Source organism: Crotalus tigris, unplaced genomic scaffold, assembly GCF_016545835.1.
Source record: "Crotalus tigris isolate CLP2741 ecotype Arizona unplaced genomic scaffold, ASM1654583v1 scf7180000018825.4774228, whole genome shotgun sequence".
In the NCBI taxonomy this organism is placed as follows: Eukaryota; Metazoa; Chordata; class Lepidosauria; order Squamata; family Viperidae; genus Crotalus; species Crotalus tigris.
This window is the reverse complement of record NW_024097215.1, coordinates 2,717,511-2,730,134: the sequence shown is the minus strand read 5'-3', so window position 1 is coordinate 2,730,134 and position 12,624 is coordinate 2,717,511. Positions and strand designations below refer to the sequence as shown.

The following is a 12,624-nucleotide window of genomic DNA, read 5'->3' as shown; positions in this document are numbered from 1 at the left end:
GTGAGCATTGCATGTTTAATACGGACACTCTTGTAGCTGGCAGGCATGAACATTGCAGCCAGAATTTAATCCAGAAGGATCTACATGTATTTGCTTCACCTCTTCCTGCCTTGGGAAGGCTGAATACTTATATAGATACATAAACCCTTCAATTCTTGTTTCTCTTTTGTTCTTGGGACATCTGAAGGCTATCTCTGTTCTTGGGACATCTGAAAGCTATCTCTATCTATACAGTTTTCCAGTAACTAAGAAAGTAGCAGACTGATTTTTCTGTTGATAAGGATAACTCAAAATATTGATAGCGATTGATAATTCATTTTTCTTCCATTGTCTGCTCAATCTTGCATTTTTTTTTGTAAGAACTTGTCATTGGTTCTGTTGTAATAGTTTGGATCGTCGTCACAAAAAGGATATCATCCACGTCTCCTAAGGCTATACTCTTCCCTTGTCGTCTCTTTCATTAAGTTTTTGCCTGATTCTGAAAATAATTCAAGATAATTATTTGCCGTGCGTTTTTCTGACAACGAAGCCTTGCTCCACTCCTGTGTCCAAGATGTGATTAAAAATCATGTTTGCAGCTGAATTACTGTGTTTCTAACTTCTGCCATTGTAAATAGCCCCACAAAAATTAGCAGTCCTCCGTCTAATTTTTATTACTTGCCTTTTTGTTGAAAAATGACCTAGAAATGGACTTCTGATCCCTTTGACAGCAGTTTTGGTTTCTGTGTGCAGGTTGGGAAAGGAACAAATTCGCTTCCTCTACTCTCTGTAGAAAAATTCAGGAAGTAAGATTACTTCATCCTTTTTGGTATGGTATGTGGTTAGCAGAAAAATGTAAGAGTTTGTATAATAAAAAACAAATTTCTGATTTAGACATAACAGAATAGTTTGTAACTGAACAGTTGGACAGATAGTCCTTACTTAACTGCTCAAAGTTACAACTGCACTGAAAAACAGAAGACTTGATGCCTCATTTAATGATTGTGCTGCTTAACAATTTTCTGATCTCTAGTGTAGTCCTGTGATGAGTCCATGTATACACCTTTTTACTAAAACTTTGCCAACTAGCTGCCTTCCAGATTTTGAGAGACTGTAATTACCAGGATTCCTGGCTATATGTGACAAATGCTAGGGGTTCTGGGAAATGTATCTTTATTTCAGCTGCTTTTAATCCATTTCAATTGCATGGTTGCCAGCCAACCAATAAGTCTACAGGTGACAGGTTGAAGAAGGTTCTGCTAGCATATGGCTCTCAAGCTGAATTTCCCTGAAGGATTCTTGTCTACCCTATTATTTATTCACAATGTCAAAAAGTGGATCTTTTTTTGGTTCCAATTGATGTCGTTGCTTCCTTGGCTATTCCCTTTATTTTCTTGTGGAATTCTGATTTAGACTCGTCCAGTTGCATGTGGGATTCTTGGTAACTTGACTCTTGCTCTCCTTCCTGTTCCACTGTGGGTTTCCCTTAAGGGCATGGATTGGACAATTGACTGGAGGATTTAATTTGAGCAGATTGGTTGCTTTTCTTCTTGACTTTGCCCTGCTTGAGAATACCTTCTCACTAACTCCATTCTGCATCTCTTGGGTCTTCCTCCTTCCGACTAGCTATTTGTAATTCCTTGATCCTTCTGAATCTTTTCCATGGTGGAAGATTAATGCTGTCCACAGGGACCTTCCTTCATCCTTTAACTCTGTATCAGATGTAGTAAAGGCCATATTCAAAAGGATATCTTACACAAGGACTTCATATGGTATCTTCAGGCAAGCTTTGCTATCCCATTTATTTATTTTTATAATGAACAGACACTTTGACCCAAAGCCTTCATGTCTTTAGCAGTATCTAGAAAGGAACGTATCCATGTGTAAGCTTCACCTTGGCCAGTGGGTGCTTGCTTTATCTCTGTGGAGATGTCTCAGTCATCCAGGCTGTCCCACGTTCAGTTCAGAACTGAAGGAGCTTCTTGGATGGGAAGCGAAACATCTTCAAAGGAAAAAAAAAAATCCAGTTGCCTCTTGAAAAAACACCTTTGGGGTGCTTGCTTTATCTTTGGAGTAACTGAGAACCAAGGCTTTGAACTTTAGTGAAAGAATGTGGATGGTTATTACTTTTCTGTAATACTTCACCTCTATCCCCAATCAATTCATTGCAAGATGAAAGCTGTAATCCTCCTTAGGTAGAGAAGCAACTGATGGATTTTAGACCAGTCTATCTCTATCTCTGTCCTAAACTGGGAAGTTGAAAGCTTCTTCGTTGAATGTTGTTGTTGTTAGTTGCGAAGTTGTGTCCAACCCATCGCGACCCCATGGACAACGTTCCTCCAGGTTTTCCTGTCCTCTACCATCTTCTGGAGTCCATTTAAGCTCACGCCTTCTGCTTCAGTGATTCCATCCAGCCGCCTCATTCTATGTCGTCCCCTTCTTCTCTTGCCCTCCATCTTTCCCAGCATCAGGCCCTTCTCCAGTGAGTCCTTCCTTCTCATTAGGTGGCCAAAGTATTTGAGTTTCAACTTCAGGATCTGGCCTTCTAAAGAGCAGTCAGGGTTGATCTCCTCTAAGACTGACCGCTTTGATCGCCTTGCAGTCCAGGGGACTTGCAGGAGTCTTCTCCAGCACCATAGTTCAAAGGCACTGTAATGTATCAAACTAGTGCAGGGGTAGGCAACCTTGGCTCTTTTATGACTCGTGCTGGCTCAGGAATTCTGGGAGTTGAAGTCCACAAGTCATGAAAGAGCCAAGGTTGCCTACCTCTGAACTAGTCCAATATGTTTGGGCTGGTAGGGAGATATTTTTCAACTTCCCAGTTTAGAACAGAGATAGAGATAAACTGGTCTAAAGTCCATCCGTTTCTTCTGTACCTAAGGAGGACTACAGTTTGGGTTTCCCCATTCCTAATCTAGCCTTGTAACAGCTATGCACACTGGTGCATATACATACAAAAGTAAAAGAGTCCCTGTGGATTCGTTGCGGACTATAGGGGGTGGTGTTCATCTCCCATTCCAAGGCCATTGAACCAGCACTATACGAAAATATTTCTGCAGTCATGCTGCCAGCATGACATTATTGAGCACTGTCACCTTCCTACCCAAGCGAACCTATTTATCTACTCGCATTTACATTCGTTTGAACAGCTCGGTTGGCAGGAGCTGGGGTGAGGACGGGAGCTCAGCCCGTTGCATGGCGCTCAGGTGTTGAAGCTGGGCTGCCCAGCGTCTTAACACTGTGCCACCCCCGGTGTGTATACCTACAATGAATAAAACCTTTTCGATGGACGCCTTCATCCTGAGCTTTTCCTGCTGAATGATTGATTGATTATCCCAAATCCTCTCTTAACCCTCATTCAGCTGTGGCTGTGCTAGCTGCAGGCTGTGTGATTTGTCGCTGTGTCGCCCAACACATCTGGCAATGTGGGATTGAGGAAAGAATTTTGACGGTTATTAGTAAGTTGTTTTTTGGGTTTTTTTTTTACATTTAGTAAGATACGTAGGCAGCCAAAGGTACTTTTCCCCTTTGCCTGCTAAGGCTGGGCAGCAGTGGTGTTTGCTGTTGCTAGAGTTCCATCTTCCTTTCCATGCTTTTGAGTTTTGTATTTCATCAGGATTCAGTTACCCTTTTCGTTTTTTGTTGTTGTCGTTTTTGGTTGTTTTAGGAAGCAGCATCACTAGTAGCTCAACGATCAGTGAATCCTCGTGAGATCTTTAAACAGAAGGAGAGGTCCATGTCTACAGAAGCAGCAGCCACCATCAGCTCCCAGCCAGGTATTCTTCTACACTCTTCTGCACTAAGGAAGGCACATGGCAAGGGGAATCACTTACTTTCCCCAGGGACAGGAATGTCAGCAACAGACCTCGGCAACGGAGAACGTTTTTTTTTTTTCTTCTCTGCTAAGCGCATGGTGGAAATTTGAAACCTGGTGCCATAATTTGGGTCTTGGAATTTGGTTCACAGGATCTAATGCTATCCATTAGCACGTATGCATTGGATGCATGGTTTAATTTGACTGCAGTCCTTGACTTTCGACCACAGCTGAGCCCAAAATTTCTGTTGCTAAGCGAGTCAGTTGTTAAGTGAGTTTTGCCCCATTTTACGACCTTTCTCGCCACCGTTGTGGAGTGAATCACTGCAGTTGTTAAGTTAGTAACACAGTTAAGTGAACCTGTTGACTTTGCTTGTCAGAAGGGAATCCTGGGACACTGCAACCGTCATAAATGGGAGTCGGTTGTCAAGCATCCAAATAGAAATCACGTGACCCTGGGGACACTGCCACCATCGTAAATGTGAGCCAGTTGTCTAGCCTCTGAATTTTGATCACGTGACCCTGTGGGCCATAAGTTTGAAAAAGGTTCATAAGTCACTTTTTTCACTGTAACTTCAAACTGTCACTAAACTAATGATTGTAAGTTGTGGACTACCTGTAGTGCTGTGTCACAAACACTGCTACATTTCGGAATGAGAATGGATAGAAGAATCAAGCAACAAGGCAGTAACTGAGCAGCTTAGCCAAGGTCTCCCTGTTGTATAAGAGAGATGGGTCTAATCCACGGGTAGGCAACCTTGGCTCTTTCATGACTCGTGGACTTCAACTCCCAGAATTCCTGAGCCAGCCACGCTGAGGGGAAAGGGAGAGGTTTCCAAGCTGAGCTATGCTGGCTCAGGAATTCTGGGAGTTGAAGTCCACGAATCATAAAAGAGCCAAGGTTGTCTACCCCTGGTCTAACCAATTTGTGTTCTGGACTGACTTGGCTCCTTTCCTAGGCAAGTTACGGAGCCCTTTCCTCCAGGAGAGAAGTCAGGCGGAGAATCCTGTCTCCCCTGTCCAACCAGCTGCACAGGATGTTCCTTCTCCTCCTCCTCCTGTTGTTCGTTCGTCTGGTCACGACACACCTCCAGTTTTTCCTGTTCCCGAACTTGGTAAAAAGCATTATATGAGAGCGTGTGATTTCTGTTCCTTGATTACGTTACATTTTTTAAACAGCAAGAGGTGTCTTTCTTTCTTTTTTTTTTTTTTAATAGCCGGTGGTAGTTCTGACTTTTCTTCCCTGTGTCCCAGTTGGTAGACACGCCTAAAGTTTATTTGATTTATTTACTTGTTTTAGGACAGTGTTTCTCAACCTTGACAATTTTAAGGCATGTGGACTTCAATTCCCAGAATTCCACAGCCAGCAATTGCTGGCTGTGGAATTCTGGGAATTGAAGTCCACATGCCTTAAAATTGTCAAGGTTGAGAAACACTGTTTTAGAAACATAGAAGGCCTCCCAACTTTACTTTGAGTGGCGTAGAGTAAAACTCCGTGGCGCGATACAATTAACACAGTTAAAATCATACAACTCAAAGAAACAACCCCACTGAAATACCAGGCAGAAAGCAGCCATTAGAAGACCATCAGTTATGGCCAACCCACCATAACCCAAGGCCTGGAAAACAAGCCATGTTTTCAGAGCTCTTTTGAACACAGTCAAAGACTGTAGACATATCTGGGGGGGGAGGTGTTCCAGAGCAGGGGCTATGACAGGACAGAACATTATCCTGAAAATACCCTTGATTAATCCATGATTTCCCCAGAGGGTTTAAAATTTTGCCTTTCTGTGACCAGGTTCGTGCTCGGAAAGTTTTATCCCCTCCTCCGAAAGCCTGCAAGAAAAACAGGTTATAGAAAAATAGAAGACTTTTATGTTAACTTTATTTCTGGCATGGCTATAGACCTTGTTCATCTTTTCCTTTCTCTGAGAATAGTACAGCTTTCTCCCAACATGAGAAAGTTGAATTTGACTACGAAAGATGCTCCAGTCCAACTTTTTCCAAGCTGCTTACCTTCATTACTATTATTTTACTGAAGAAGAAGAAGAAGAATTTTTGTTTGGGTCCATTTGTACTCTTTATACCTCTGGCGCACACATATCGTGCATTTCTTTTAATGCAAGGATGCACCCAGGCCACGGGTACATTCTCACAACCAATCTCTCCCCAGTCCTGCTCTCAAAAGGTCTTTACCAAGCCTTTGTTTACCCAAATCTGTGTCTCATTCTCCATTAGCTAGATTTGCTAACATTGGAACAGACATGGGCTGTTCCTTTCACCCTTGTGTCGAAAGGAACCTAGTTTGTGCTTCCCTATTTTGTTGAAGTGAGAAGATGCGAGACGTGTAGCTTCACCCATCCATCTCGCTGGTTTTTCTTTTCTTCAAAAGCTTGAAAAGTCTGTTGTTGCCCCAATAAGATCTCTCTCTGTTCAGTTTCTCCGAATATTGTGTAATTGCGTGTATGTGTCTGTCCTGTTTCCTCCATGTGGCCATTGGTGCAGCCTTTCTTGCTGCATCGGAAAAGTTGCGGGAAAGGGAAAACAAATGAGACACAATGAGTTTGTATGGTGTGTGAGAAGGTTAATGTGTGGGTGTAGTGGTTAAGATGCTGTCTTAGAAAACAGGAAACGTGCTAGTTCTGCCTTAGGCATGAAAACTGGCTAAGGTGGTGACTTTGGGCCAATCACCAGGAGACTGAGTTCTAATCCTGCCTTAGGCATGACAGCCAGCTGGGTGACTTTGGACCAATCACTAGGAGTCGGTGAGTTCTAGTCATGAACACCAGCTCGGGCCTGTGACTCTCTTTTAGTCCAATTCACCTTACAGGGTTGTTGTGAGGAAAATAAGAAGAGGAAGGTGTGTTGCATAAATTTGCCTCCTTGAGTTACTTGTAAAAGGATAAAGGCGGAAGAAAAATCAAAGTGAGACGTGCTAAGCTGTTTGCTGTACTGAAAAGAGAGCAAGAGAGATACAGAGCAGAGGCATCCTGGAAAAAAAAAAGTTATTAACTCAGGGAAGAAATAACCCTGGAACATGAGTCTTACCTTCTCAACATTGAGAATTGAAACTGAGAATGCTTCTTTCAGGTAATTCTGTCAGGGAGGAGAACCACAAGGCAGGGGCTGCAATCCATGAACCAGAGGTAGAACAGGAGGCGGTGTATGAGGAACCCCCAAACCAGCGTGTGATCTACGATGAGCCCCCTGAGGTTAGTCTCTGCTGGCAAAGTGCAGATCAATACAAATTGGATTATTCTTGGCTGCATTAGCAAGATAACGTTGTTATGTCCTTTGCTCTCTTTTTTTTATCAAAATATCTGTAAGAAAAAGTACTTGCTATTTGCAATTTCCCTAATTTCTCTGCCATGTTTTTTTTTATTTAAATGTAATCAGGGAAACCTATGTTAAGAAGGACAATGTAAGCATTGTGTGTGTATATATGTGTGTGTATGTATGTATATGTACATATATATATATATATATATATATATACTTACAATATTATATAAATATATATATATATATCTATATATATATATATATATATATATATATATTTGTTTTCTGAGGTTTTCGCGGGTATTTGTATGTAGGTCTTTGGTTGTTCGGGTTTTCTCCCGCGTAAAATTGGAAGTGTCTTGGCAACGTTTCGACGAAGTCACATTCGTCATCTTCAGGCTGGTGTTTTTAGGATGACGAATGTGACTTCGTCGAAACGTTGCCAAGACACTTCCAATTTTACGCGGGAGAAAACCCGAACAACCAAAGACCTATATATATATATATATATACACACACACACACACACACATACATACATATATATATATATATATATATATATACACACACACACACACATATATACATATATACACACACACATACACTAGGTAAAAGGTAAAAATCTCCTCCCCCTGTCTCTCTCCTGATACAGCTGACAAAGTGAGGAGAGCCTGTGGCTTAGAGGTTATAACATCTGCCTAACATGCAGATAGCCCAGGTTCGAATCTCAGAAGAGTAAGTTTGGCTGAAGAGAGTTAAAGGAACTCGAAATAGCTATACCATTCTCTCTTTATTCTTTGTTAGCAACCTAAAAATGTAAAAATGATGTCGCAGTTGGCGACTGCTGCTTGTGGATGGCTCTAGATTGAGCTGATACAGGCAAAAGAAAAGAAAAGAAAGAAGATTTCTTTCTCCCATATTTGGGCTGACAGGGTGTTCATTCAAGTACGCGGGAGAAAACCCGAACAACCAAAGACCTACATATATATATATATAAAATTGCTCCCATTTTACATTCATAACTTTCTTGTACCATGTGTTGTTTTTCTATGACTGTGATGGCGAACCATTTAGAGACCAAATGCCCAAAAACTGCCCCCGCTCTGCCTCCCGTCCTGCCTGCTCTGCCCCACCCACCCGCAGGGCCACGTACCACTTCCATAGCTCGCCACAGCAGATCGCCCAGGCAGCCTTGCAGCGCCATGGTGGCCACGCCCTCCGCCCACACCCTGCAGCATCATCTGCACGCTATGGGGCGCGAGGACGGAATCTTGTCACTGCTGCCTGGCTATGTCTTTGGTTGTGCTCCTCCGTGCAGGCCGTGCCTGGGGGCGACTCTCCTCCAGGGGGGCTGCTGGTGAAGAGGGGGAGGTGGGACTCACGAGAATGGGCTCACGAGTGCCGTCTCTGGCACGCGTGCCACAGGTTCGCCACCATTGCCCTATGACATTCATTGGGAAAGTAATGAAACGTATGTGCTTACGTTCTGGTCAAAACCTCCCCCCTGGATTTTTGCCTGGAAAAAGATGCAGATCAACTCCTGTGACCTGATGACATCTGTCTTGGCAGATCTTACCCCTCTCCCCCCCAAAAAAAATCCTTCAAAAATCCATGACAAACTTCTTTTACATCATTCCTTTCAGAAAAGAATCCATGCTTCTGTAAATGATGTTTCTGTAAATTATTCCCTATTTCTAGAAACTGGGTTTGTACGCTTACATCAGAACGCACATTGAAATTGGCTGGTACAACCTTCTTTGACTCCAGACAGCTTCCAGATGTGTGGCCTTCAATTCTCAGAACTCCCAGCCTTGGTTATGCTACTTGGGAAGGCTGGGAGCTGAGGTCCACACAGCTGGAGCAGGCCGAGGTTGGGGAAAGACATTTTAGTGCAGTGTTTCTCAACCTTGACAATTTTAAGGCATGCCTTAAAATTGTCAAAGTTGAGAAACACTGTTTTAGTGAATGAATTGTAGTCAAAAGATTGATGGCCTCTGATTCAGTATATCATTCCTTGTCTCACTAACTCTTCTTTGTTTTGGGAACAGCCTGAAGATGCAAACTATGATTATAGTGATGCCTACCAAGAAAACCTTAACATGGAAGGAAAGGGAATATGTGCCCGTGCTCTGTATGATTACCAGGCTGGTATGTTTGACGTGTTTTACTTTCATTAGTCCCTCATATTTACTTCCTAGGAACGGCTGGGTTTTTTTTTTTTCCTTACGTTTAAAAAAGCAGGATCAGAGATTTGGAAGCCAGCCACATTTTAGAGCTTAAAATGCAGTTTGCACACTATACTTACTGAAGTAAAGATATATTTTCTTATCACCCTTAGCAGAAGCAATAAAAGTTTAAAGCTCTGCCTGTACAAAGTTAGAAGGTGCTCTGGGTTGCTCGGATATGTGAAATATATGGATATAATCTGTTTTTTTAGGCAGAAGCATTGAGAGCAATTCTCAAAGCCTGGCTAATTTTTGCTGCCGCATTGTAACTTTAACATGCCAGCAGAAAGAATGTGTTAAATGCAAGAGAGATAGTTTCATTCCCTCATATTTAATCCTACTTTATTTTTTTATCATGGCTCTGCAGGCTGCTTCTGTTGGTTGAATGTAGCCCCAACCCACCACTCAAAAGCCCGATGCAATCTTCAGCTCAGAAAAAAAAAAATTGCACAGCTCAGATTTAAAGGCTGAAATGATAATACAGGATATTGTGAGTCTCCAGAAAGGAGGAGTAATAATCCACAGCGGAAGAATAAGCAGCGTTAGAAAAAAAGAGCTTAAATAATTAAGTGCTCAAGTTTGGCATAAATCAGGGGGTCTTCAAACCTGGCCCTTTTATGACTTGTGGACTTCAACTCCCAGAATTCCTCAGCCAAGCACACTGGCTGATGAATTCTGGAAATTGAAGTCCACAAGTCATAAAAGGGCCAAGTTTGAAGACTCCTGGCATAAATCAACCCAGATTACTACAGTTGTTATTTAAATAAAATTGAAACAAATGCTCGGTTTAGAGCAGGATTTCTTGACCCTGGCAGCTTTATGGTGAGGTCAACTCTGCAACTTTGAATTGCATTGTGGGAGTTGAAGTCCACACAGCTTAAAGGGGCCAAGACTGAGAAACCACAATTTACAGGTCGTCCTCCATTTAGGACCATAGTCGGGACCAGAACTTCCATCATTCAAACGGTCATAAACCAAAGACCACCTGCTCAGCGTGATTCTGACCTTGTACCCTACTGGGCCTGTTACTTCCTTTAAAAAAATAATAATAATAACACTGAGGTTGTGTTTTGTTTCCCACCTTTTTAGCTGACGACACAGAGATCTCTTTCGACCCTGAGAACATGATTACAAACATTGAGATGATTGACGAGGGCTGGTGGCGAGGTTACGGGCCCGATGGTCACTTTGGGATGTTTCCGGCCAACTACGTGGAACTTATTGAATAAGGGATCCTCGCCCGGGGGGGCAGGGGACGAGTGCAAATAATGTCTGAAAGAGCAACTTTCCTCAAAACCACTTCTTGGAGATGAAGCTGTGTATGATTTTTTTTTTGAAGGGGGGCGTTCCTTCATACCCCCATCGCTGGCAAAACCCTCTGCATCTGCTTGGTGAAGCGGATCCTTTTTCTGCTTTGTTCATTTTTCCTTAACAGGCGTTTTCAGATAGAGATGGACCTCATTTTGGGCGACACACAATACTTCCGTTTGTTCAGAGAGAGAGAGAGAGAGAGAGGAAGTACCATGTAGCGGGAAGAGCCCTGCACAAAAACCACTCTCAGCAGACATACATGGACCATGGCATTCTTGAATATCAACCCGTGCTCTTTTGAAGAAAGGGAAGCGATGGTTCACATGTCTGCAGAGCTTTTCAGTCTGCCAATTGTAACTTTGCAAGACAGCACAAGAGAGCAGAAATCGTTAAGAGATGCCTACCTTAGTATTATCTTTGATTGAGGCTGCAGCCCCACAACCCACTTACTCCAAAGTGCTGCTTTGGGGGGAAATGGATTGTTTCGAGCTGCTTTTGGAGGACAGCCTGTTTGGAATTGCTCCAAGGGAAAAAGCTGATTTTTACCCCTGCTTTCTGCAAGCTGCTTTTGTGCAGCTTCATTCCATTTCAGTGAAGCAATTCTTTAGGGAAGAACTCTCCCCCACTTATGTGCCAGCTGATTGGGGATGGAAGCTCCTGGAGCACTTGTAGAAACTCTTAAACTTGCAATAAGACAAAAGGCTGTGTCAGTGGGTCTCATGGCAGTGGAGGTTTAGATTTCAACTCAATCCCCATAGCCGGGGGTAGGCAACCTTGGCTCTTTTATGACTCGTGGACTTCCAACTCCCAGCTATGCTGGCTCAGGAATTCTGGGAGTTGAAGTCCACGAGTCATAAAAGAGCCAAGGTTATCTATCCCTGCCCATAGGTAATGAGCCAGTTGGTCCAAATCAAGGCCTAGCACTGAGCTGGTAGTAGGTGCACACAGTTTTAAATATTACGCTTGTGTGTCCGTGTGGTGAGGTTTGCTCGATGGAACTGTGATTTGTTCAGTTACCCTTTCTGGAATGTAGGGGTGGGAGGACAGAAGTACATTAAATTTGGCGGAGGTAAAATTGGAATTCATTTCTTCCTCTGCCTATTTTGTGGGTGTTTTTTTAAAAATACAGAATATAAAAAAAACATTTGGCAGCTGAATATACAAGAATGGTACAAATTCTGAAACCGGATATTAAATATCAGGCCCACTCTTTCCCACCAACTTCTCTTTACAGTATAGAGGTATTAACCTCCAAAAGGCAGTGTTTATGTTTGTTTCGTTGGCTCAAGATAGTTTTAACGGGTTTCAGACTTTCAGCTCTACCCAGGCAGATGAAAGAATTTATGAGTTGGAAGAGACCATTCCATTTAAACCCATTCCATGGTCACTGTAGGAATCTAATAGGTAGCCATTTCACCCCTCTTTTAAAACCTGAAGTGAGAGCAAGGCCATACTTCCCATTGCTTAATCATCTTATTTATACGATACGTAGAATAATTGATTATTGCAATTGCTTTTCACAGCCTCATGTTCAAAATTCTCCTTTTTCCAGCCTTTTGCTATGCCTGAAGATTTATGGTGGGGGTAAAAAAGCTAGTAGATTGTGACAAAATAACAATGAAAAGGAATTAAAATGACATAATAAGCCTGTGAATTGATTTTTTTTTTTAAAGTTTTGGAAGATCGTTTACTTGCTATAACTATGAAATGAATGGTAGTCTCAATATTTGCAGGAAAATTTGAGAAAGGTAGCTCAAAGTGCCAGAAAAAAGAAATGAAACAAACGATAAGGTTAAAAAACAGTTTTTCTCCTGTATGGATCTTGTAAGCAAGCCGATGCTGGCCAGCTGTTACTTTCAGCATCTTCATGGCCACTGCAGGCAGAAATAAGATGCTGAAAATTCCAATTCATGCAAAACGTTAGGAAGCCTAAAATATTGGAATGTATTTAGCTTTCTAAATGGCAAACTTAGACAAATCTGAGAATTAAATGACTGTTTTGTAACA

The 12,624-nt window shown here is 42.3% G+C and overlaps 1 protein-coding gene across 4 annotated transcripts in view; it reads left to right on the top strand.

The window, feature by feature from the left end:
- Positions 1-12,271, top strand: part of DBNL (drebrin like) — a 45,391-nt gene extending 33,120 nt beyond the window's left edge. For all 4 annotated transcript variants that reach the window (XM_039356484.1, XM_039356483.1, XM_039356481.1 and 1 more), the window contains 5 exons: positions 3,647-3,755; positions 4,753-4,908; positions 6,884-7,005; positions 9,130-9,229; positions 10,396-12,271. In XM_039356484.1, the coding sequence (XP_039212418.1) occupies positions 3,647-3,755; positions 4,753-4,908; positions 6,884-7,005; positions 9,130-9,229; positions 10,396-10,535 (627 nt within the window). In that variant the 3' untranslated portion in view covers positions 10,536-12,271. The remainder of the gene's footprint in view (positions 1-3,646; positions 3,756-4,752; positions 4,909-6,883; positions 7,006-9,129; positions 9,230-10,395) is intronic.
- The last annotated feature ends 353 nt before the right edge of the window (positions 12,272-12,624 follow it).